The sequence below is a fragment of the Leptinotarsa decemlineata genome, unplaced genomic scaffold (genome assembly GCF_025532065.1).
Source record: "Leptinotarsa decemlineata unplaced genomic scaffold, Ldec_3_MD MMD2_tig00001719_RagTag_RagTag, whole genome shotgun sequence".
In the NCBI taxonomy this organism is placed as follows: domain Eukaryota; kingdom Metazoa; phylum Arthropoda; class Insecta; order Coleoptera; family Chrysomelidae; genus Leptinotarsa; species Leptinotarsa decemlineata.
The window spans coordinates 10193558-10221073 of record NW_027412569.1 but is presented as its reverse complement, the minus strand read 5'-3'; the positions used below and the strand labels follow the sequence as shown (position 1 = coordinate 10221073).

At 37.1% G+C, this 27516-nt stretch overlaps 1 protein-coding gene across 5 annotated transcripts in view; it reads left to right on the top strand.

Annotated features, from left to right (window-relative positions):
• Pde8 (Phosphodiesterase 8) overlaps nucleotides 1–27516 on the top strand; it is a 219236-nt gene that overhangs the window by 94149 nt on the left and 97571 nt on the right. For all 5 annotated transcript variants that reach the window (XM_074176480.1, XM_023167837.2, XM_074176482.1 and 2 more), the window contains one exon: nucleotides 18073–18146. In XM_074176480.1, the coding sequence (XP_074032581.1) occupies nucleotides 18073–18146 (74 nt within the window). The remainder of the gene's footprint in view (nucleotides 1–18072; nucleotides 18147–27516) is intronic.

Sequence of the window (27516 nt, the reverse complement as noted above, 5' to 3'; positions counted from 1 at the left end):
GATGGAAATGGAGTGGAAACGAAGTGACTGTGAACTTTTATATCATATTAGAACGGAAAGAGTCTGACAACGCTGCAAAGTCAGTATATTTTAGACGTTCTATATGAATACTCATCCGATTGGACTGTAGTAATAAATAGCCTCAAAGAAACATATCAGCCTCTTCATTTTCAAAACACATAAAACCAAAGCAAAGGTTAACATTAGAGTCAGTAAAAGCGTGTTAATAAGAATATTTTACACTATTTAATAATTATTAATAAACTAATTTTCCAAGATACAATTTTTTCAACTTTCCACCCCCTCAGATGGCCTGGAAAACTATGACGTGAAGTATTTACTGTCCAATAGATGATCAGAAATAACATGTCTCAATTTTGTAGGTGTACAAAGTTGATTTTTCATGTTACGAAATTTTTTAATATTTCACGCCTTCAGACAGTTCAATAAACTAGGACGGTTCCTTTTTTTTTCACTAAATCAGTCAATAAGCGTATCATATTGAAAACTGTTTTGTACACTCGTATAAAATTCGATGTTTTCATACTTACAAAAAAAACAAAAATAGATCTACTCTTTTTTCAGTTTCCAGGAAAATTGCAACTTCTGTACTTCATCATTTGCAAGTGCACTGGTAATACCCCATCAGCCACACTTCCGGCTACCAAATTACTTACAGAATTCAGTTTCATACATCATTAATCAATTCAGCAACATCTGGCATAATTAATAGACATTCGTCGTATGTTATTCAATATTATGCAAACTGTTTCTCTGTTTGGTGTTGCACCTGATGTACATTATGCGGCATCGATACGTTTAACATTCGCTAACCACAGACATGCCGCATTCCACAACAAGGTTCCAGATAATGGGGTAGTCAGGTACAGGCATGTAGACGAGAGAGGAAGTGGTGGAAAATTCGTTAATCAATTGGGATATTCACCTCGAACCGACGGACTTGTCTAGCGTTGATGAAAATGGAACTGTGCTTATCGCTGGTTAATTGACTGTTGAGTACGCTGTGCAATTATCAAATTAATGAGTTGGGTCAGCCGGTGAATTTCCTTTGATGTTCCGGCACTCGTTTCTATGACATCTGCATTCAAATTGGAGTGTTTGATTCGCAGCGTTGACTCTCTGCAGGTGACACTTTGCTGGGAAAATGGAAAACTCCCGTTGTTTCGTGAAAATATCGCGTTTACACTATATTTAGTATTACAGGTAATGTTCCTCATCAATGACCTACTTTGTATCGGGTTATGCCTTTGGAATGATTTATGTTTGCGGTTTTTCACCTCCATACAAAATTGTTACATGTAAGTCTTTTTCGAATATCTTCACCATCAATTTCAATTTCAATTCATTCACATACCATAATCTACAGAATTCAACAATAGATTAAAAAGCGGACAAATTAATTTACAGGTAGTGGTTCCACCAGTTAAATACCGAAAAATCAATTAGGATAATCATCATTTAACAAACAAAGTCCACATCGGACCAAAAAACTTTAGGTATATAAACAGCTAACCCATGTCTTTAGATTCAGTATTAATTTGCTTCTCCTGAAAATGCTAACCTTGTTAGCGAAACGCGCGTTTAGTGCAAAAATATCAGTTTGGTGTTAGGATAATTGATCTCTAAGAAAAGTTTTCAACTTTTACACCAAAGGTTCCAATCTCATCGTTTAAACCGATTTTTGTGAAAATCTTAGTATTTTTGGGTACTTTCATCAATATGGCTTTCTGGAGACCTTTTGAAACAAATGATAACCTTACGTGTGAGGAATCTGTGTCAATCGACAGGGATATTTGAAAATAAGAACTTACATGTTCATGTTCAGCGAGTAATTTTAGATATTCATGAATGCTTGAAGAAGGAAAACTTCACAGAATGCTATTGTGAATAGAATATGCGAGTTGACGAAACTATCTCGTTCGACAGTTCTTCGAGTCATTAAAATAGGGGTGACATGAAATGAAAACAAAGGAATAAAAAATTCGCAAACGTTGATGGTGCTACAAAAGATGTGAATCGGCGAACAATTTATGGTATAGACCAAAAAAATGAAGTACCAACCTTGGAAATGATTTGGTATAAATTACTCGACTATCCCGATTACAATTACAAATCTTTAGAAACTCTACGAGGTTTCTTATTGTCTTGTGGTTTCAAATATTAAAAATTGAACTATCGGATGGTCATCATGGAATTGACACGCATTGTTCAACTCCGACAAGAATATTTGAGGCGAATGAAAAGCTACCGAGAATCCAGCAGACATATAATCTATCTCAACGAAACTTGGTTTGACACCCATGATGTCAAACATGGCTGGGTAGATGAAACCAAGTATTGTGCTTTGAACACACCTTCTTCAAGGGGAAAACGTGTTATAATTTTGCATGCCGAGAATGAAAGTGGTTTCGTACCTAACGCTTTGCTTCTGTCGGCCAAAAATATAAAAGATCTGATTACCACGAATATATGACTGAGGCTTTATTCGAAACCTGGTTCAGTGAGCAGCTTCTCCAGAATATTCTTCCAAACTCGGTGATTGTTATGGATAACGCTTCATATCATTCTCGGTTATTGACTACAATACCAAACAATAACACAAAAAAGCAGATATTGTTGATTTAATGCGAAATCATGACATGGAAATACCCGAAAAGATTCCAACGAAAAAGGTATTACTGGCGACCATAAAACAACGTAAATTCAAAAAAGGGTATATTATTGATTTGATGGGTGAAACACGTGGTCACATTATCTTACGTTTGCCTCCATATTATTGTGTGTTCAATCCAATTGAAATGGTTTGGGCAAAAATGAAAGAAAGCTTGCGGAAATGTATTCAGTCACCGACTTCGAATGCTGTAGTGCTTAACAATATAAGGCGAGTGGTGAATGAAGTATGTAATAGTGATGTGTGGAAGAACTGTGTGGCCCACGTTATAAAAGAAGAAAACAAATATTATGTGCAAAGTTCCATAAATCCGATCGTTATTCAACCAGATGATGATTCCACCTCATCCGAATATAACGAAGAAGAATTTTGATTTTTCTAGCAATTTTGTTGGCCTCTATTATTTTGTAAATATATGTTTGACGAGAATTCGGTGTGATTATTTGTGTTTTTATTGTATTTTAGAGTTTTCGACTCGAAAATCAACTACCTTAAATTTGATTTTTCATAATTACCCATGGTGGAAAAATTCAGTTGAGATAACTTTTTCACGGGGTGATCAATTGCTATGATTGTAAGAATAAGTAACTGAAAAACTACCACTGAAAAATAATATGCCGACGCCTATGTCGAGGAGGGAATTCCTCATCTGTGCTGTTCCAATTGGTATTGAAAATACTATACATTTGACGTGTTTCGGGATTTTTCAAATATGTGCATTAACCAAAATAATGGCTTTATTCCATTTGGCTTCTACACACTGTATACGTATTCAAGTACAATACACAGCCACGTACCAATAAAAAAATCAGAACACGAAAGCACTATTTGGAATTGCATTCATGTGCTACTTGAAATTTTGTTTATTCGCCATTCAACTCTCTTGAAAACCATTTCCATTATTTTCAGTTTTCCGTTAATAATCCCATTTCGTTACCGGCAAACCACAAACTATGCTTCTACTATTTCTTTAACGAGTTTTGGAATTGCTCTTCTAGCAAACGCTCTAAGCATTCGTATACGGTTTATATCAGAGTTAATAGAGCTGTTTCTCTTAATAACCATCGCCGGAGTAATCCGGTGCTTTCGCCCAAGAGCCACTTGACTGCGAAACTGGGTCGCATGACTCAAACAATTGCCCAACGGAAACGAAAGAGGTTATTGCTCTCGAGAGTCGTGGTTCTCCACCTGGAATGATACACAAGGGAAGTTTATAGTCCTTCAGTTTTGGCTTGTTTTGAAAATCTCGACAGATTCCACGTTGAGAAATGATCGCGTTGTAGATTTGAACAGTTGATAATATGAGTTCTCATTGCACAGGGAAGTGTGTGTAATTTATTCGGAATTGAGAATGAACCAGCGGAGTGTGTTGTACAGGGTACCACAAGAAGTTGAACCGAACAGAGAGAGTGTTAGGGAAAGTCACTTCGTACGAATTATGGTGTACCTATAGGCACCATTTTAGATGTCCATGAATGTTTTCACTAGTTACTGCAAAAAACAAAACAAAATAACAAAAAATAATAACAAACAAAATAAGTTGTCCATCGTTATTATCAATGATTTGCTTAAATTTTCCGAATAGAATAATAAGAGCACACGAATTATTCATATTACCCTTTAAGAGAACAAACTGTTCGCAGAACTCTCCTCTGTGTCGATGCGTCAAATTGGGTAATACTCTTGCAAAATACTTCGATATTTTAATTACATCGTTGCTTATGTAAAAAATATTGAAAACCTATTTTTATTAGTTATAATTCATCCATACATTTAGTCGGTATCAGTTTTTTGTTATTGTATTTGATTTCAATTCATCCTTCATTTTAGACATGTGTATTGTAAATTACTTTTAATTCAAAATTAATTCAATTATATGGATACTGTAGTGCATTTTTCTGTTTGTATCCCGAATATATAAATAAATAAATAAATAATTTATCAATTCGCTGGCGACACACACATTTATCTATCCTTTCCTGAAGACAATTCGGAACTAGCTCAGGTATTCATAAACAAAGTTATCCCTGTTTAAAGACTTCTAGTACTAGTGCACATAACTGGAAATAAAACACTTAAAACGTCATGTATGTTATCTCCAGCTTCACGTTACTTCCAGCTTCATTGAGTTTGAACTTTATTTTGAAACTTGGAAACTCAATTGGGGTTATGGATTAACACAGGCATTCTTTCAAGGCAAAATTTAATATTTTCTAACTTGTCGTACTGGCGAGCACTTACGATATCTTTAACCTTTGGGGAACACCAACTTCATCGACTTGTGTTCTCATAGCACAAAAACGTATTATTTGTTCAATCTTGGGTTTGAGCTCTGGAATTTCCTACAGAAACGCATTTAAAGACATGAAAATGTTATCCTTACTATCAGTTTATCTTTTAGAATTGTGTTATTCAAATCGATTTCGGAAAACAGAAAAAAAAAGTACTTAGTTCAATATTTATTTTCAGACAAAAACTAAAAGATTTTTTAGGGCAAAATTGACCAGTTTTTTGAGCATCACTTCTGTACACAAGTTCTTATTTGCTTTTAATTATCTGTTATTTATAATTGTATTTATGAGGTGTTTGCCATTAGTTTGTTGGTGGTGTACCTATGCATATTATAATAAACCCTTCGTTGGACGACTGACAGCATGTACTGTTTTCAGGAAATAAAGTCCTATTCTATTCTATTCTGTTCTTATCCAGTACTTCTCAATTCATCTTCAAAGAATACAAAACTCGTGTCGAAGATTTTCTCACAGTATACGTAAATTTGATCATATCGGTGATAGGTTTGATGTTGCCGGATATTTGACTTGACGTATAGTATATCTTCTCATTATTTTCTATACTATACTAGTTAGTTTTTCGCATGCAAATAACTTTAACACACGAAATGCTAATATCCTGATTATTCCCAGATATAATTCTTCATTATTCGCTCGTAGCTTTTCCTATATTACTACCAAAGTATACAATCAACTGCAAAAAGAACAATTTATTTAGGCCTAGGAGTCAGAAAACAACTATTTCCTGGCTAATACCACGACAGGTGTCTGTGAAGGATTCTTCACTGAAGTTACAACTGCATATGCTGTTGTCGATTGCGGCAGTTGTATCGCTAACAGCATATGCAGGAATAACTTCAGTGAAGAATCCTGCACTGACACATGTCGGATATAGTCCCACTCAATTTGTCAATCATTACTTAAAAATAGAACGTTTTCTTTCTATTGAAATTGAATGTGGTATATTTTTATAAGCTTCATAATGTGTGTTCATGTATGAAATGTGATGACATTATCGTGCATCAATCTTCGCTCTACGTTCCAGGAATCGTTAGTGCGAATCATGTTTATCTCGCATTTATCATTTCCTCGTACGGCGAAATGTAGAGGACGAGTTTTAGGAATTCGTTGAATACGTGTATTGTTGCCAGCAACAGGTAAGTATAATATTTCATGTAAAATGAAGCACTCGCCTGTCCCATTACGGTGTAACATTTCATTTGTTTGATTACGTTGTTTGGGTCGTTCTTTCAAGGGCGTATCCACGAAATTGGATCCGAAAGTACCACTAATTTATCTGGAAACTTCATTGAAATTTTTCGGAGATATTAAATTTTCTCCACTCCTCCACCTTTAGAATGGAGAAGTAGAAAATGAAAACCTTTTTTGAGGTGCGCTGCCTATACTGTTGGAGTTGCATTCAGATAATGTACCATAAGATTGTTTATATTGAATAGTTCTGGATAAAAATCCGCGATAGCTTATATCTACCTCCACATATGAGCCACTAGATGCAAAATACTGAGCCGTGAATACAATCGACTTGGATACTTTTTTCACAATGCACATTTTAGTTTTAAGTACTTCATAAAAATGAACTTTGTCTTTCACACAAAGTAATTTGGATGAATCGTTTGTAAGTTATCACGCAACGCAAGTTATTACGCAACGCAGTAAGCCATTACGCGTCGCGTCTACCGCAAGCCGACGTGGGACGATGCGCGAGAGAGAGGGGTGGTCTAAGCAATGAAGCGCCATCGCCGAAAACGCGACCCGAAGGCGAGCAGACGCGTGAGGGCAGACGTCGTAACGGTTGTGTTAGGTTTGCGAATTTCTTTATACATAATTCGATTTTTGAAGCTATTGATTACTTAGTGTAGTTGGCATATTTTTTTAGTTACTGTAGTTTTGAAGTAAAAATATTAATAACTAGCTGTTGCCCGCTTTCATATTAACGTACAGCCGAAGGTACTGAACTTAGAATCTTGAAATATGCAGATAGGTTCTTTGTATAACGTGATTAAGCATCAAGAAAGGGAATCAGGAAATTCCACCCCAATGGGGAGAATAGGGGTTCACAGATTGTATTGCAACACGTTAACCAACTCAGGTGCTGTGATTGTCGGTTGTCTTCTTGCGGTTAAGACCAAAAATCGGTCTTGAACTGCAGTTGTAGCGCGTCCTCGCCCTGGATGTTGTTCGGCTGGACTGCCAGTTTCACGGAAACGCCGCCACAATCGACTGATAACACTTTGGGAGACCCCCAAACGAAGAGCTACATCATTTTGTCGCATGCCACCTTGAAGAAGCTCTATTCATCTCAGCCAATGGTAAGTGATGGCGTTCCATGTTAAAGCACAATATTTCTACTTTAATTGCTGAGCAAGAACTGCATAGAATGTACAAACTCGACACTTTCAGATTATTCATTTTAGCCGAAAACCTACTGTTTGTAAAAAACTTGATAAAAGATTAGTTACCGTTTTTTCAGGCTTTGTTCAACCCATAGAAATCTACAGGGTGGTCGAGTGTACCAATTTAACTATCTACTATCTACTTGAAATTGTATATTATTTTATAGTTTATAGTGTTTCATATGACTGAGCAGCGATAGCTAATATACGAAATTTTGTTTGTGTCTTTATTTAATTATTTTAACCAAGCTTTGTCAATAAAATATGAATCTTCAGACAATAAAGCATATTTTGACTTTGACTTTGACAAACCAAAATCTACGCGGGCTAAGCCGCGGGCAACAACTAGTATGGAACGTTTGTTTGAAAATATAGCCTAGTGTCTATAATAAAAATTTATAACCACCACAGATTAACTTTTTAAATTAAGTAATAATTTTTCCGAACGTTTCCATATAACGAACTCAGTTTACAAAAACACAGACAAAACACTGAAACCTTTTAATATTTCCACCTGCCGATGGGAAATTTATTGTTTCTTATTTTGAAAACTCAAGTTTTTGTTTTGTCTGAATCGAAACAGTTTCTGTTTTGATTCGGTTTTGTCCGTTTGGTGGAAATTATGCATTTTTCTGCAGAGCTGTTTATCAATCTAAACGGGTTTGAAATGAAAGCGCGATAGAGTAATAAAAATATCTTTCGAAAATTCAGCAATACACTCAACCTCCTTCCACCCATGAACATCAATCATAATGAAACTGTAGCATTTCAAGCATAACACGTCGAAAGATACAGATAGAAACACATGAAAACAAACGAAACTGCGATAACGTGGCAGATTGAGTCGATCAGAGTCGCACTTGTGAATTTACGTTTGCATTGCGAAAATAAATATTTACTATCGCTTCGTGCGATGCATTTTTGTAGCTGATTCAACAACAGAGATTTGCTTTTTGATCGCGAGCTCCAATGCGGAAGTTGTGAGATACGAATTCGAATCCAAGGCGAATGGGAAATTTGAGGGATTCTGGATACACATAAAGGAAATATCTGCTTAAAGGAAAATTATGACTATGAATATTTCCAGCTTAATGGTAGTTAACAAGAGAAACCACTTCGCGGATAGTTCAATATGCTCATTCATTCCAGTAATGATGATACGGTTTTATTACCGTGCAACCATGAAATAGCGTGTTAATTCATTAGCAGATGAAGTTTCTCCTTCATTTAATTTATTTTACGCTGAGGGTATAAAAAACACAACCAAAATTATGTTGCTTCTTGAATATTCATAACTTTCAACGTAGGAGTCGATTTTTGTTCTATAGAATAATTCATTGGCAATAACGAACGAACGAACGAGTCATCTGTCGGAAAAATGGAGGGAACCAAATGAAAAACCTGCGAGTTGTCTGTGGAGGATGAGGCAGAACTTTTGGACACTCAATTCGTTTTGATTTTTGGACCGTCATTTGTGAAACTTGCGGCGGGCATTGTCGTGGAGCAGAATCGAACCTCTTCTGTTGACCAGTGCCGACTATCACTGACACATCAGCCCTTGGTCGTTTTCAGTGGATTTTTGCCTTGAGGAAGTGTCTGGGTAGCTCATCGGTGTCCAACCACTGTCCTAAAGTCTCCTGTTATCGTAGAGGATCCACTTTTCATCACACACGACGATCCGATCCAAAAAAGGAGCGTTCTGGTTGCGCAAAAGACGTTTCAAACCATCAAAAACCGCAAGAGAGCTGACGCCCTGTCATACCAGCCGCTGACCACCGCATAGTGATGTTTTGGTGGTTGTGCAAAAGCAAAGATGAACGGATCTGGAAGGGTCAGCCTACATCAAGGTCCTCAAATCCTCGTCATGGATTACTATAGGTCGACCACTTCGGGCTCATCTTCGAGGCTAAAGAACGAAATTTCGTAAACAACCGTCGGGCAGTGCATTCATTACCATTATCATTTCGGGCTGTTTCGGCAGCGCATTGCTTCAATTTCAATTCCTAAAAGAAAATTTGGCCCAAAATCGCCCCACGACATCATATAGTAATCGGTATCATCATTATCGCTGCATTTAGAGCGGCAGCAACAATATTTAGGTTATGTCGAACTAACGTAAAAACAACTTGCGCAACTTCTGTTGTTGAAATGCGTAGTTTCACCGGAAATTATGAAAAAATATTCAGTTGTGAATAGTGTTTCAGTCTTCTTTTATAGAATATTTTTATCGTTTCTGATTATTTTCATCTCGTTACAAATTTCTTCACTTTCATGACTTCTGAAGAGGTATCTGCGCCGCACTATCGAGGTTGACGCATTCCGAGATGATTACACAAAATTGAACTTCTCTGTCGAAATCATCTTGGTTCAATTTATGAATCATTTTCATTTTGTAAGGGTGGGATTTGTGTCGATGAAGAATTGTGGAAACGTTTGTACAACTCTCTTCTAATGCTTGGAACAAATCACTCAAATACTGAGCATTTCTTATCAAGACAGAACTAGAACTGCGACATTGATGCCTTTGTTACAGTTTATTCCTGTACGGTCATGTCTGATATTAACGTTTTCATGAATTATTGAACAATTTCAATACATATTTATGTCTTACGCACCAGCAGTGATCCTTACGAATTTTCCATGTTCGTAGTGAAAACCAACTATTCTTATTGTGTCTTCAGGCTGACCTTCTAGTTTGGAATTGATGATAGATAGCTCAAAATGGTATTTTTTTCTGACATTGCTGATCGTGTCAAACATGTTACAGTATTGTATACAGTGTGGTCCACTAAGTCTGCAACAAATGGGATACTTTTTTATTATCGATTTCTCAGAAAATTTTATTCTTGACAAAAATTGGTGCATGTTCCAAAACTATACCAAGTGTACCGGCATCTCCAGGGGTCCGTGTTATCGCTTCCAAGATTAGAGATACGTCAGGAAGAAATTCTAATAGCCAACGAACGGAAATCTCGATACAGTTTTCTGTTTCAAACACCTTTCAGATGAGGTGTCTCTCGACCATCTTAACATTTGAAATTTCTGATGTGAGGTACTCTTTCAGTTTTCCCCCTGAAGCTTATTCCTGCGAATCCTCAAATGTCTCAATAACTCATCGGTTTGTTTCGAGTTTACCGAAGCGGCTCTTAATCAATATTGACTGACTGTTGTTAACTCTACTGTCAAAACACGGTCTAGCAGGAGGATTAATGATATCGAACGAGGTATTTTGTATGCAAAGATAAGAACGGTTCATTAGGAATACATCTACGTCTGAGCCATAACTAATTGGTGGTCGAATGGCGTAATAATTCAGAGAAAGGTTACTTGAAAATACACTGGTCGTAATCGGAGAATGTGTTTCGGGCCCTCTCCTATCTGAATAAATTGAAGGTTGCGTCTAGAGTAATTTGCGTCTTTGAATTAGGGGAAGAAGTATTTTGTAAAGAGATTATCGTTTACCAAATACGTAATTCTTTGTTTCTACAGACTTTTCTGGAGATTCTCATCTTCAAAAATCTGAAGAAAGGAAATTGTGAAGGCGGATTTCCACCAAACGGTGAGGAAAACAGAAACTTGAGTAGTCAAAATGAGAAACATTTTTAAGACCTTGTGTCGCGGGCGACTATTTTTGTCAACAATGATATATCTCGCCGGCAGGCGGAAAGATCAAAAGGTTTTGGTGTCTGGTTTGTGTTTTTGTAAACAGAGTTCGCTATGTGGAAATGGCCGGCAACAACAGCAATCAAGTTCACTATTTTGTTTTAATGTGTGATTTCATGTGACTTTATTACTATTTTTTAATTTTGATAATTTTATCCGTTCCATAATCTATTCGCCATCCTGTAGTGGAAACAACAGAAAATATTTTACAACAAAACACGCAACTCAGACTAGTTTTTACCTGTTTGATGGAATTTGAGTTTCGAGTTCATTTTTCTGTATTTTGTTCCTGTTTTTGAAAACGAAACTAGTCGCAAGCGACTATTTTTGGTGGAAATCCGCCTTAATGGAGAACTTTCTACACGTTTGAGAAAGGTAAATCTCTAGATCCTTTTCCTTTGGCCTTTTCGAAGGTTTTTCACGTAGGAAAGGGCACATGTGATTTGTCAACTAAGTTTAGAAATAAATCAAATCAAGGTGGAAAAACTGCTAGGTTGGTACATAGTTAATATAGTAGTGCAATTCTTAACTCTTTTTTCAGATAATGGAAGGTGAGATTTTCCAGAAAAATATATGAACACTCATTTTCTGTAAAAAACGATTTTTATTCGAATACAAGGTGTTTTTATTGATATAAAAATAAAAATACGAATATTAAAACCAGAATTACAATAATCACTAATTAGATCGCAGAGAATAACAGTCATGTCTACCTAGGTCTCTGAGTTCAGATTATTTTCAGTACGGTCATCTCAAAACATTGGTTTCTAGGTAATTTTGTATTTCACCTTCATTATTATTTTGTTGTACTGACCGGGTGAATCTAAGCAATAATTGATCATGATTCACATTTTATATTTCTTTAAAAAATCTTAAATCATTTCTTTGCACAGGTAGGCGAAGCCAAGAAATGCTTGAAAAATAACTAATGGAAAAATCATTGTCAAACTAATGAAAAAATAAAATAACACGTTTTTTAGAAGATATGAGATTCTGTCATAATGTGAGTTTGGTTTTCAGCAATAAAATCACTTTTTTCTACTAGATTTGAAATCCAGTGTCAATATTGGAGTTTTTGCGACTTCTCTGAGGCATTCGACTATAAGATTAGGTCATTGCAATTTATCCAAAAACTTCATTACAATTTTCGGAGTAGTGAATCTACGCAACAGAGTTTTTAGAAACACATGTTTCATCTTCAAGAAGAAGATTAAACTGTTCAATCTTCCTCTTGAAGATGATCACTTGGTGATCGAAACACGTGTTGAAATTACGGTTTGTTGTTGGGGTAAAAGTAATATTCATTCTTCATTCAATATTTATCAATGACTTTACGAGTATAAATATTTCGGACTATTTCACTGTTCGGACTGTTTCTGCTGACGGTTTCAGCATTTGCCTCAGTTCGGTAAAAGGATACTAAAACTGTGTTTATGTGAATGTTTCAAAAATGGATATAGTGTAATTCAGATGTGAATCATAAAATGTCAGTATGAACAATGGCAAAAAAGTTCTTTCACGGTATTTTTATGAATTTATAATAATAACAAACTAAAACACTCGGAACAAAAAATAGCCGCAGGCTCTTCCATAAATAAGATCTCAAAATTTTATCGGCAATTTGTTTTCAACAAAAAGTTTCTTTAGAAATATTGAGAGCAACCAGCCTGATAGACCACGAGACCGTCTATTTTTGAATGCTCGATTGGGATTGCTCAGAAATTTTTAGTTGAAAAAACATCGAAAGTAATACCTGAACTCAACATTTCATCGTCAAATTTCCATTTTCTATCGAAAACTGTGCTATTCAGCAGTTATATAAGATCAACCAGTTAGGTCTAAAGTCTATTCGACCCTCCACCGCAACCCGCAATGGTTTATTGTGGCTAGATCAACCAGTTGCATCCATTGCTGGTACCAGTTGCATCCATTGCTGGTTGTTCCACTGGTTATACTCAGAAATTTGGAGGAACCTTATACTCGTGTAATCCTCCATTAACATTTCATAAAATCAATGCAGTTTCCGTTATTTTTCCATTGAAACAATTCACCATTGAAACAATTAATATTAGAAGCACAAAGCTGATTTATTGATTGGTTGATATTTACTGGATACAATTTCATCAAAATCATAAGAAAAACTTTGTTTGTGTTTCTAATATTATATACGAAACATGTAGATGATAGTAAATTACGCAGTTTTTACTTGTACTGAAGTTATACTCGCCATCATTCGATAAGGTAATAGCTTTTGTTATATCAGCAATTTTATCGTTATGGTGTATCGATTTTCGATAACTCCCAGTTTCTTTTCCGGCACACTTTATGACTTATGACTAAGTCGAAAGCTTTTTAGGAATTCTATGAAAACGTTGAATGTAGATTGTGATACATTGTTTATAAGGCCATTTGAAGTGTCGCGCAGTTTAATCGAGGCTCGCAAGCCATGACTTGAATAACATTAGTTATTGAAATATCACGAATGCTACACATTCTGAATACGTTAGCGTGCGAAACAGATATTCTTAGTAATTAATGCGTATATTCCGGTGAAATGCTGCCTCTGCGTGAGGGCACGGCGAAATTTAGAAATCGAAACTATCATTATGGTCGCTGGGTTTGGATGCTATCGAAAACGGATACGTCTTTGAATACTTAACAGGAAAATAGATGTTGAAACGTTGCAAATTGTTATCACTCCATTACAATATTGTTGATGCCTCAAAATGTATGTTATATATCATTTATTTTGAAAATGGGTAAACAGTACTGAATTCTCCTGAGATACAATTGAACACAAACTGATTATAAATACAACTGAAACAACTTTTATGTGACTGGACAATATTCATAGAAAACAGATGATGATATATTCTGAAATGAACCAAAGAAAATGATGGTCCTTTGTGTCGTCGTTCAAGTTCTGCGTATCGCCGGATGTCGATTCAGCATAAGTCAGCATTAACCTTGATCTTGTTTATTCACATCACCTCGGGTATGGATAGAGAAGGTCAATGAATAACATATAACTTGTATATAATGTTGTATTATATTATTGTTACCATATCACTATAGGTTAGAGGTTCTTAAACTTATTTTGTCTACCGCTCACTTCGAAAATTAATTACTTTCTAGCGCCCCAAAATTTTTTTACTTCACTACATCTAAAGAATCGCAATCATAGTCATTATTTTAATAATTAAATTATGTGTGTCATGTGAAAATAAGACTTTTTGATTAGGGTAATGTAAAACACCATTTTGTAATGTTAGGAAAACTTTTATTCACGTTATTAAAACAAACATATCAATTTGAATTTTAAAAGTAATCTGATGTGAAGGATGAATTAGATGATTTTTAACAAGTTTGTTAATATCAGGATGGAATTTACTCAAAAATTGCCGTAAGTCACCGCGTTCGGTAATCTGCAACCGACTTTTCTTTTTAGTAAGCAACGTTGCCACAGCACTATATCCACGTTCACACAAATACAATGATGAGAATGCTATCAAAAATCGTTGAACGGTGGACCACAATCCAGGGTATAATTGCGGGATTGGCGGTATTTCCAATTTTAAAATGTCCTGGAGTCCTTCTGCGAAATCACTGTGGAGGTTCTTCAAATGTTGGCAGTAAACAAGCAAGTTGTCGTTATTGAAGGATACTGTTGACAAATTAGGGAAATTGCGAAACTCACGTCTGCCGATATTATTCTTGTATAAGGGCAATTTGGCTACAGAAGCAGTAATGCCATTTTTTGTTTTAATCGAATTCAAGTCGTCACCTTAAAGTTGGAGATTGACATCATCAAATGATTTATACATGTCTGTCAAGTAAGCAATATCATTCTTTGAAGTGATAAGGTTGTTGAGCAATTTTTTGTCTTTGATTTGATTTCTCCTTTTGTATCCGTCTCTTAATTTCTGGCAAATAGTAGTTTTTGATATATTTTCTCATTTTTAATAAACTTCGCGTATGAAAACAACAATGCTTTATTGGATGGTAAAGTGGACTCATCTGGTTGAATTGAAAATTTAGAAGTCTTCAGATGATTGCACAATGACTCTCCAATGTTTTCAGCCATCTCATCAAATCGTCTTTGCACGGAACTATTGCTCAAAGGAATTTTTTGGATATCTGCCGCTAGTTTATGGAGCACAGTAGTTATTACTTCTTTTATTGCCGGTAAAATTAAATCCTCTTCAATTGTGTGAGGTTTACTTGTTTGAGGAATTAGCAAGGAGATATTTTAGGAAACTCGGAATCCGTCTTCGTCTTGCTTAGAAGCCGCTGGAAACAGTTTTGACAGAGTTGGCTAAGCTGAGTGTTTGTTTTCCAGTTCTTGAAAATAAGTCACACTTTTGTCTTTATCTGAATGCATTTTATTCAAATGATCTTGTAGTCTTGAGGGTTTCATAGCTTCATTCGAAAATGGTTTTTTGACAAAGAAGGCACATTGGCGCGAAGATGGATTTGTGGAATTTTCAATAAATTCTTATTTTATATATTCCGCGCTTGCCGTTTCTTCTTTATTGCTTCCAACATAAATTTGTCTTCAAAAATGCCGAAGTAAAGAATCGAGTATTAAAAACTTGCTAATGACATCACTCGCAGTATTCACCACGGTACGTACAGAACTTTACCTAGCTAGTAAATTCACTTGTATTCGTTATATCGTCGAATGACATTACTGGCTGGATGGCGCACGCTCTTTTATATGGGGCAGCGGGCGGGCCTAGTACTTTCGAGAATGGAGACTAAAAACTTCTTGGACAGGAAATAGTTACTGTCTAGTCCCCTAGATGGAGTTACAAGAGGAAACGCGCTTTGAGCGTAAAGGAACGGTAAAGTTTGTGTTAAAAGCAAAAAAACATTTTTAAATTAGCCATCGCTCTCCTAAACCGCTTTAACGCTCCCCAATTTTTTCTGTGCCATTTACTGCCCCCTATAGGCCTCCAGTGCCCCCAAGGGTGCGTTACCGCCCACTTTGAGAAAGACTACTCTAGGCCATACCTTCTTAAATGCTTCGTTCGAGTCTTCCTCCCCTCCAGCCCTTACTATCTACATTACCGTGTTTTTTCAATTCCGGGCATTTATTTGCTGCAAATCATTTCGTACCTTTTCCAACCAGATCCGTCGCGGTCTTTTTTTCCAATTATTAGTTGGTTTTCCATTCAGTAGCTTCTCGGTCTTTCTTATATTCTCCAGATATCCTATATTGATCTGATAAGTATTCACTTATTCAACATTATCATCGTTTGTTATGGGGCGTCACTTGTAAACATTTTTTTGACTCAGAGTACAATCAGCGTTTGCCACTGTCAACATTTCGAATGTAATTGAGCACTTAATTCTATCTTACGTAAAATTGGATGCAAATTCTTTGATTCTTTTTTTTTCGATAGCAGAAATAATGGATCAAGGCTTAAAAAAACGGTAAAAGTTTCGAAATTATATTTGAATCTGATTTGTTGAATTCCAATTATCCATTCGTCTATATCCTAATATTCCCACGTGTTATCGTAATGGTTTGTTCTCTCTTGTACAAACTCCAACCCAACATATGCCTGGGAAACACGTCAAACTCACTATCAAACGCGTAACCAATTACATAGTTGAAATACCTCGAATTATATAATTTTCAAAGATACACTCCAGGGTTGATAAACTCGAACAAATTTTCTTGTCTAGCGAGTAGTTCACTTGCTTAACAAAATATAATTAGTTGTGATATAGCAATTAATTCCGGAACAAGAAGTTTCCGCTGCGGAGTACAATTAGAGCTGCTCGGAACTTTCTTGGAAAATTGTCCGGGAACTCTAATGGTATATAAGGTGTCTTCAGTTGATATCAGTTGATGAAATTGAATAAATGGAAGTTACTATCGAATGTGAAGTCGGGCTCAAGATTTTTTACAGGGATTTACAGCAAGGAATAGTACAATCAAATTCTCGTGTAATTTTGCACGTAAAACGTCATATTATTGATATAAATTTGGATTGGGAGTATATGTTCTTCTAAATTGACTTCACAATGAAAGTGAATTCCAACTCTTTTCGGGGGTGGAAAATGTTTTATTGGAAATGAGTCCGAGATTGGATAGATTGACTAATTGTAGCAAACTACGACGTCGAATTCGCATTACGACGAAATCTCCCTACGGCGAATTCTTGCTACGTCTAAAGCTATATCTCTTTCTGACGTCACCAGAACACAAAAGTTGTCGGAAGTCAAATAGATTTTACGTGGCGAGAATTCAACCTGTTAAGAATTCGATGTCGTGGAAAGTGAGAATTCTACGTGAGATGAATAATTTGCATAAAAAAACTGTTTTCCCGTTAACCAGCTGTCGTCCCCCTACGAACGACAACTCTCGAAACTGTAAACTTGTGAGAGCTGAGGATTAACGAGGTCTTACCTTTCAACGTGTGACTCCTAACACGGGTTGGAAGATAGGAACTGAAAATGGATCGTTCGGCCTTGCGGTTTGAACCACCGGTTCGCACAGCGGTTGATTGAGGGACTGAAACAAACCACCCACGTCAACCCACCAGGCTACCGTTCTACCTATAACAGCAAGAAATATCTCTGCGTCGAATTCTCATTATGTCGTAATCTCGCTATATTGAATTTTCACTACGTCGAATCATCGCCATGTAAAATTGATTTGAGTTTCGGTATTTTGGTGATGTCAGTGGAAGGGATGTCTTTCGACGTAGTGATTCGACGTAGTGAGAATTCTACGTAGTGAGACGTTTCTCTACGGCAGACATTCACTAAATCAGACTCTGTATAAACGTTAAAAGAGGTTAATGTTTCGAAATTTTATTTCGAATTTTTATTTTCTGAATACATGCAAACACAATATAGCCTTTTAATTTTCATCCGCCATTCTACCCAGCTCATCCACCAATTTATTGATTACAGCTGTTCGTTGAAGTTCTTGATTTATTTTTTTGGTTTATATATTTTCCAACTGGTCAGTAGTTTCACTGGATTTTATTTGTTCCAGATACTACAAGAAGCGTACTTCACCGGAAAAGCTCTTTAGCATTGACTCCTGAAGAGGAACCATTGGATATTCATGTAAGTCTTTTTCATTATTAATTTTGGAATAACTTCGGAAATGCATTTTCCTCAAAGTGACCTTTAGATTGAAGGATGCAATGAGAGGAACAAAAAATGATAGAGTTTTCATAAAAAGATTATTTGAATGAAACATTAAGGGGATTGAATTGAGTGAATATACAGTGTGTTACACCCAAGGGCGTCGCCAGGTTATGACTAAGGGGGGAGCAATGGGGCAATATTATGGAGGATTAAAAATATAAACGCCTGGTACAGTCGACAGCATGAAGCGTTACATTTTGGAAGTCTTTGCCCTGGGGACGATTGTAATAAGAACGGTTCTGATATCAATGTATAAAACTTCACAAGCCCTCGACAACACAATAACTTAATCAAACTTTTAAACATAGTAATAATTTTTCACGTATAGTCAGTGGGCATACTTGAAGACTGGCAGAGTATCATTCCTCGAACTAAGCTGAAGACTACAACAAACAATAGGTTTGTCGTCGCCCCATCTGCCTGTGAACGAGGTAACCAACTGCATATCCGAAATTTGCCCAATTCCTCGTATAAGGAAAGAAATCTTTCACGTATAGTCAGTAGGCATACTTGAAGACTGGCTATTAATCAAATCATCTAAGAGAACAATTCGTTCAGGCCAGTCTCAACATCCTACACCGTAGGTTAATGGACTGACACGTATCAGAAAACAACTACTCCCCTGGCTAATACCAAGAAGGGCGTTGGATTATATCCGACAGGTGTCAGTGCAGGATTCTTCACAGAAGTTATTCCTGCATATACTGGCGCAAGATACTCTGACGGAATTCGATTTTCAATTATCGGAAATCATCGACTTTATGTTGATGATATACACTACCTTGCACTGACGAGTGGCCAAACAGCCCGAAATCGGTCTGCAAGTATGTTCCAATAATTGAAAATCTATTGCGGCAGTTGTATCGATAACAGCATATGCAGGAATAAATTCTGTGAAGAATCCTGCACTGACACCTGTCGGATATAATCCAACGCCCTTCGTGGTATTAGCAAGGGGAGTAGTTGTTTTCTGATAGGTGTCAGTCCACTAACCTACTGTGTAGGGTGTTGAGACTGGCCTAAACGAATTGTTCTCTCAGATGATTTGACAGTAATAATTATTTATTTTAACAAAAATAATATTAAATTAAAACATAACCTGCGGGGATTTTTTGCAAAACTTTCAACCCCTTCATCATTAAAATCATTTATTGAAAAGAGAAATTAAAATTTCTATGTTTTTACCACTTTTATTTGTAACTAACTTTACTGCAGTTTCGTTCTATACGGATATTTTCAAACTTATACAATAAACTATTGTAAAAGTGGTAAAAAACATAGAAATTTCCATTTCTCTTTTCATTATGATTTCCTGCCACGTAGTAACGGCTACATTCATCAATTTATTAAAATTATTTAGGTTTTTATTTATTATAGCTATGTGTACACTCATCATGGACAGACCATTGAGGCGATCTTTTGCCATAGTGCTTCTTAGCCATGTTTTCAGTCTTCTGAGGCTGCTAAAGGGTCGCTCTACAGGTCGTGCATGGTAACGTGATCAAAATTTTTAATGCTTTTTCCGTTTTGGGAAAGAAGGAATTTGTTTCTTTTAGGACATCAACAACTGTAAGATTTGTTAGGTTAAGCCTATCGTGCCACAATTGCCGCCAAAGTTCGATTTCATTCTTTATGTTCGTTAAATTATAAAATTGGGCAATAGATTCACAAGTTTGTTTCAGATTTTCAGTTGTCATCTTTTGCATCTGCGCCGCCGGGTATAACTTAGATAATGCGAATGATGGCGTGTTTTCTTCAGCAAAACGTACTTCAAAGGAGGTGATAATTGAATCCAAGTAAGGTATTACTAAAGACCTCTTACAGTATTCTGAAGGGCGATTTTAAAAACGGGTGTCAAAATCTTAATGTTATTCTGAATATTTCAATACTTTCTACAATATAAATTAAACCTTGTGAATTTATTTACGTTTTGTCATGCGATGCGGAATTCATTAATAGGTAAGGAAGTCAATTACTTTGGTCGTTTTGTGGCTAGCTACATTTGATCTCTAGGGGGCCAACTGCCCCCCCTGCCCACCGTTAGCGACGCCCTTGGTTACATCGAACTACTTTTAAAATTTTCAGGTGAAAAATGTTTCTTATAAACATTTTAGAGATCAATGCATCGGAACGTCCAAGCTCATTCATTGTTATACAGAGTACCGAGTTGGAGTGCGGCGTATCAAAGTTAGGTTGTCATTTTGCTATTATATATCGCTGAATAGCTGATTATTTAACCATTAGTGAAAATTTAATCAAAGAGTATGTTTTCTTATGAGAACGTGTTGAAAATGTAATTTCGGTAAAGTGAGTCGTTGATCAAAATAAGAAAGACTAATGAATAAAAAAAAATCAACACCCTCATGGGGTGAATCTAATTGAGATTTCATGTTGCTCGAGTTGTTGATGATTCGAATAAGTTTTTTCGATTTTCTTTTTGATGCATCGTCATATAAAATTCATTCCAAATTACACTGCAAATCCACTATCTTCCGCCACCATTACTCTTCTCAACATTCTCACCGACAATTCCAACTTCCCAATCCAAACAAAACTTTCAAAACTCTCCTCAGAAACTTCATATCCTGAATTTTCAAATTCACAAAATTTCTCTTCGCGATCCATCATCTATTTCGCGAAAGAAAATCCCATTAACTTGTTGTGCAATATACAAAAAAATTCGTTATGTCTAATTAAAAAATGGAAATGAATCGTCGCCCACTGGTCGACCGGAGTTCATTAATCAAATATTTACTCTCGATTCATTTCTGCTCGAAAGTGTTGCTGAAAATGTTGGCATAAGCGAATTAGTAGAGTCAACGAAATCTTTTTTTTGGAAGAAGAACAGACTCGATTTTGATTTTTGTTTTCGTTCACCAGGAGGGGGAAATTGGACGATCTAACGCCACTTTTCCTCAATGGTGAGGTCATTCCATGAGGAGGTGAAATATCTTGGCATTGTCCTTGATAAAAGACTCACCTGGAACGCTCACTTGAAAAAAGTTTTACACAAATCCAGACTGTCTCTATGGACATGTCGAAAGATTTGTGGTAAAACTTGGGGTTTAGGTCCCAAACAAATACATTGGATTTATGTGATGATTGTTAGACCAATGATCACTTATGGTGCAATTGCTTGGTGGCCGAAGGCTTCACAGAAAACGGCCCAAGCGAAGCTCTCTGGCTTACAGAGACAGGCTTGTCTGGCTATCAGTGGGGCCATGAGTACCACACCGTCAGCGGCCGTGGATATCCTTCTAGATCTACCTCCTCTCCACATTTTTCTGGAAAGAGACGCTAGATGGACTGCATACAGACTTGTGCACATTGCCAATTGCACAAATTAATTCAATGCAGAGTGCATCAGGCTGTTGGTTGACACTGGAAGTCACAGCATTCTGAAAATGACTTCTTATTATGCCTTCAACTGTCAACTACGAACTGCGAAGTATTTTATCCGTACCACTTTAACAAGTGTAACCGTTCGGCACGAACCACCATGTGTCAACGTAACCGTACAGGTTCCATTTCCAGCCGAGGCATTGAAGGATTGTTAGTTACGCAACGTGTATATTTGCCTGTTGCGTGGGGCGTTATTTCGTACCTTGTTCGGTCCGGCAACGAGCCGAACATGTACTGTGACGGAGCATTGGCTCGTATGGCTACGCCATACGAGCCAATGAGGCGTTATTTTGTAAGGTCTCTCCTTTAAAAGTTTTCGATTTCAAATGATACAAATGAAAACAATAGAGAAAAATCATCAAAGTCGGCTGTTCTTGAGGACTTTACGTATTCATTGACGTGGCTAAATCGACAGCGAAATTTGCATGCAACATGCAGGCAGACGGTTCGGAAAAAGAGGAAATAACCTAATTACTTTCTCCATTGTTTTTAAACTCGATAGAGTCTGCTCTATAGCAGACGGCAATCCGTTCTCCCGTATTACTTTTGTTCGTATTCGGATTGGAGACGTGGAAGTAGCTAATTGAAATATATTGCATGCGTTTTACATTTGCAGAAGGTATTTGATAGTTGTTTATAGCACTAGTACGAAAAGAGTGTTATTACAGTGATTGGGGGAATGTTGACATAACGAGGTCGTTGATCTATGTAACCACACGGTTATTAGCTGTTACTGAAAATACTTACAATTTATGTAGTTCACATAAATCTGCATGGAACTGATGATTCATTTTGGTACCATCACTACGTTTAGTGCCAATAACTTCAAACTTTTCCTAGAAGGAAAACAAAGGAGCAGATTCATTGTGCTAAAAAACTATAAAACTAGTTCAAATAAACATAGGAAAATGCTATGTAGACATAGCTACAAATCCTGTTCAAATAATTGCTTCCGGCAATGCTGTGAAATGAGCAGATCAACCCAATGCGACTCTCGACAATTCTGGTCGATGAGACGTAAAAAAGGTAGAAAAGAATCATGATAAACATATGCAAGTCCTATTAGGATAGTCTAAATAACAGCTTCTAATGAGGCTACAAACATGGCAGATTAGAGTTTACTGAATATCATAGTTTAGGTACATTCTACTTGGTTTCTGGTATCCCAAGCCGAACTTGAGTTCTGTTACTCGCACTTCGCACGTTTTCAAGAGACTGCGCACAGTAACTTGGTCAGTATGCAACGGGACGGTACGGACAGTATGTTAGCTTTGCACTTTTTCAGTAGACTCCACTTAGTGGTTTGGACAGTACAGGACTTTATGGTACGGATGATAGGTTCGGTCAGTACGGGATGAGACGGTACGGATGGTAGGTTTCGTTCCGCACGTTTTTGGGGAACTGCGTAGTGGTTCGGTCTATGGAATGAGATGGTACGGATGGTAGGTTCACTTCGCACGTTTTCAAGAGACTGCGCACAGTAAGTTGGTCAGTATGCAACGTGACGGTACGGACAGTAAGTTAGCTTTACACTTCTTAAGTAGACTCCGCATAGTGGTTTGGACAGTACAGGACTTCATGGTACGGATGGTAGGTTGGCTACATACGTTTTTAGGAGACTATGCGCAGTGGTTCGGTCAGTACGGGATGAGACGGTACGGATGGTAGGTTCGTTCCGCACGTTTTTGGGAAACTGCGTAGTGGTTCGGTCTACGGAATGAGATGGTACGGATGGTAGGTTCACTTCGCACGTTTTCAAGAGACTGCGCACAGTAAGTTGGTCAGTATGCAACGTGACGGTACAGACAGTAAGTTAGCTTTACACTTCTTAAGTAGACTCCGCATAGTGGTTCGGACAGTACAGGACTTTATGGTACGGTTGGTAGGTTGGCTACATACGTTTTTAGGAGACTATACGCAGTGGTTCGGTCAGTACGGGATGAGACGGTACGGATGGTAGGTTCGTTCCGCACGTTTTTGGGAAACTGCGTAGTGGTTCGGTCTACGGAATGAGATGGTACGGATGGTAGGTTCACTTCGCACGTTTTCAAGAGACTGCGCACAGTAAGTTGGTCAGTATGCAACGTGACGGTACGGACAGTAAGTTAGCTTTACACTTCTTAAGTAGACTCCGCATAGTGGTTTGGACAGTACAGGACTTCATGGTACGGATGATAGGTTGGCTACACACGTTTTTAGGAGACTGCGCGCAGTGGTTCGGTCAGTACGGGATGAGACGGTATGGATGATAGTTTCACTTTGTATGTTTTCGGGAGACTGCGTGCAGTAATTCGGTCAGTACTTGACGTCACGATACGGACAGTGCAGTAGCTATCACTTTTTCATGAGGTTGTGCATAGTGGTTTAGTCAGTACAGGATGGTACAGACGATGGGATGGGTCCGCACGATTTCAGGAACCTCGCAGTGGTTCTATAAGAATCGAATGAGACGAGTCGGATGGAAAGTTATCTCCATACTTTTTTAGTGGTTTGGTCAGTACAGGATGAGATGGTATGGATGGTAGGATGGCAAGGTACATTTTAAGGAAACTGCGTGCAGTGTGTCTGTTAGAGCGGGACGGGACGGTACGGACAGTATGTTAGCTCCGCACTTTTTAGTGAACTGCGCGCACTGGTTTGGTCAGTACAGAACTGGACGGGCGGTTGGTGTGTAAAACCCCTCAGAGTAAATAGAAAGCTTTGAACTTGAAGAGTTACCCACCGTATTTCAGGAAAAGAACATTATTTATTGATCTTCGTTGAAAGTAATATAAGTCAACACAGTCTCACAGTCCTTATTATCTGAGTTCTGAGTGTTTTGTTTTCCCTGGAATTAACTTCATCCATAACTTTTCATTCCCTTTCCAATAATTGTACAACTCGAAACTTTCCAAAATTATTTCCGAATCACTTTTCTTGAAAAGTAACTACGAAAGTCGGAAAATAATGATACATAGAAATATTTGCGAAACGCTCACCTGAAGCCTCTTCAAAAGTTATGATTTATCGTCCTCTGAAGGATTGTTTCCATCCTTTCTTTTCAAGTATTTATACTTCGTTTCGTGTCTTGATGGAAATGCCTCTCCACGAAAGCTTCGTGCAGTTTTGTTTTAATATACTTGATGAGGTATTTGCAGGTCGTTTTTAATCCGCCGTAGGTCTGGGGATTAAAGAAGAATTTCAATTTTCATTGTGGTTGTTTATTTGCGACATCTTGGGGAGATGTTATCTCAAAATCAAAGGGATTTAAAAATGTTTGTTTGATTCTGAGGTTGGAAAATGTAATTATTTCGAGAGTCTCTAATATCTCAGTGAATATTCACTCAATTTAATCGAAATAAGCGCCATGTGACGATTTGAATCAGTATACTGTTGCCAACATAGCAGAAGTCAATTAATTTCGTCAGCATACAAATTGATTGCTCGAGATTCGATGAAGTCGAAGAAGGCCGGTTTTGCGTGGTCCTGATTTGCGAAGGTTCTACCGGTGGGAAAGTTATCGAACTGTTTGAAAAGATAGTAGTCGGTTGGCCAGAGGTCTGGGGAGTATGGTGAGTGAGGCACAACTTCGACCCTACCGTATGCCCCGTTTGTGGAACCTGAATTATCAAACGTTTCCTTTGCTATTGCGGCAGACATCAACAGTGGTATGTATGTTGACTGCTAAGATGAAGGCTATATCGAAGTTTCAGCAACGACTGAGCAATGACTGAGCAAATACTTTAGTAAACACCGATCGTGAAAGTAAGTCTATACATCATAAAAGATGGACTAAATAGATTTTGTTGACTCGTGTTTCACGGCAATCCATTTGACGTGGATTTCATTTACCATCGTGAAATACTTTGTTCTTATCCGACCTCAATATCGGTTTTTCGTAGCCCTTTATTTCAAATGGGTTTATTTGGAAAAGCTCCCAATTAGTTATTTAGTCTCATTCATTTTGTAAATTGAAATATTTCGCGCTGTATCAAGCATTGAGAGCCCAAAGAAAATTTCCATCTACATGAGGCGTTCTATTCATTCCCAATTGGAACGGCAATAAAAATAAGAGTACAGTCATAAACATTTTTTGCCTGTGGCCCCTATTCGCCCAGATAGTTAGTAAACGTGCTATCAAATCTATTTGAGGAGTAAAGGCTCGGCTAGCTGGACTGGCTGAATACTAATTTTTTGTCCGTTTCACAATATTTCTTTGTCAGTGCCGTGTGGTCGTGGGGTTAGGTGAGGTAGTGAGTGGTTTTGCAAACTGATTTTTGAAAACTTTTTCTAGAGATCAATTATCCTAACACCAAACTGATATTTTTGCAAATTGTCAACAATAGATTAAAAAGCAGACAAAATAATTTTCAGGTAGTGGTTCCACTAGTTAATTACCGAAAAATCAATTAGGATAATCATCATTTAACAAACAAAGTCCACATCGGACCAAAAAACTTAAGGTATATAAACAGCTAACCCTTGTCTTTAGATTCAGTATCAATTTGCTTCTCCTGGAGATACTACTCTTGTTAGCGAAACGCGCGTCGAGTGCGAAAATATCAGTTTGGTGTTTGGTTTGGTAATTGATCTCTAGAAAAAGTTTTCAACTTTTACACCAACGGTTCCAATCTCATCGTTCAAACCGATTTTTGTGAAAATCTTAGTGTTTTTGGGTACTTTCATCAATATGGCTTACTGGAGACCTTTTGAAACTAATGATAACATTACGTGTGAGGGATCTGTGTCAATCGACAGGGATTCGAAATTTGAAAACAAGGACTTACATGTTCAAGTTCAGTGAGTAATTTTGAATATGCATGAATGCTTGAAGAAGGAAAACTGTCACACTTCACATAATGCTATTGTGAATAGAATATGAGAGTAAACGAAACTATATCGTTCGATAGTTCTTCGAGTCATTAAAATAGGGGATGTCACTGACCATGCAATGAAACGAAAAAAAGGAATACAAAATTCGCAAACGTTGATGGTGCTACAAAAGATGTCATTCGGCGATCAATTTATGGTATATACAAAAAAAATGAAGTACCAACCTTGGAAATGATTAGGTATAAATTACTCGACTATCCCGATTACAATTACAAATCTTTACAAACTCTACGAGGTGTCTTATTGTCTTGTGGTTTCAAATATGAAAAATTGAACAATCGGATGGTCATAATGGAATCGACACGCATTGTTCAACTCTGACAAGAATATTTGAGGCGAATGAAAAGCTACCGAGAATCCAGCAGACATATAATCTACCTCGAAGAAACTTGGTTTGATACTCATGATGTTGTGAAATATAGCTGGGTAGACGAAACCAAGTATTGTGCTTTGAACACACCTTTTTCAAGGGGCACACGTGTTATAATTTTGCATGCCGGGAATGAAAGTGGTTTCGTACCTAATGTTTTGCTTCTGTCGGCCAAAAATATTTAAGATTCGTCTGCTGATTACCACGAAGATAAGACTGCGGCTTTATTCGAAACCTGGTTCAGTGAGCAGCTTCTCCCAAATATTCCTCCAAACTCGGTTATTGTTATTGGATAATGCTTCGTATCATTTTCGGTTTTTGACTAAAATACCATACATTAATACAAAAAAAGCAGATATTGTTAATTTCATGCGAAATTATGACATGGATATACCCGAAAAGATTCCAACGAAAAAGGCGACCATAAAACAACGTAATTTCAAAAAAGAGTATATTATTATTGATTCGATATGTGAAACACGTGGTCATATTCTCTTACGTTTGCCTCCATACTATTGTGTGTCAATCCAATTGAAATGGTTTGGGCCACAATGAAAGAAAGCTTGCGGAAATGTAATCAGTCACCGACTTTGAATGCCGTAGTGCTTGACAATGTAAGGCGAGTGGTGGATGAAGTAGGTA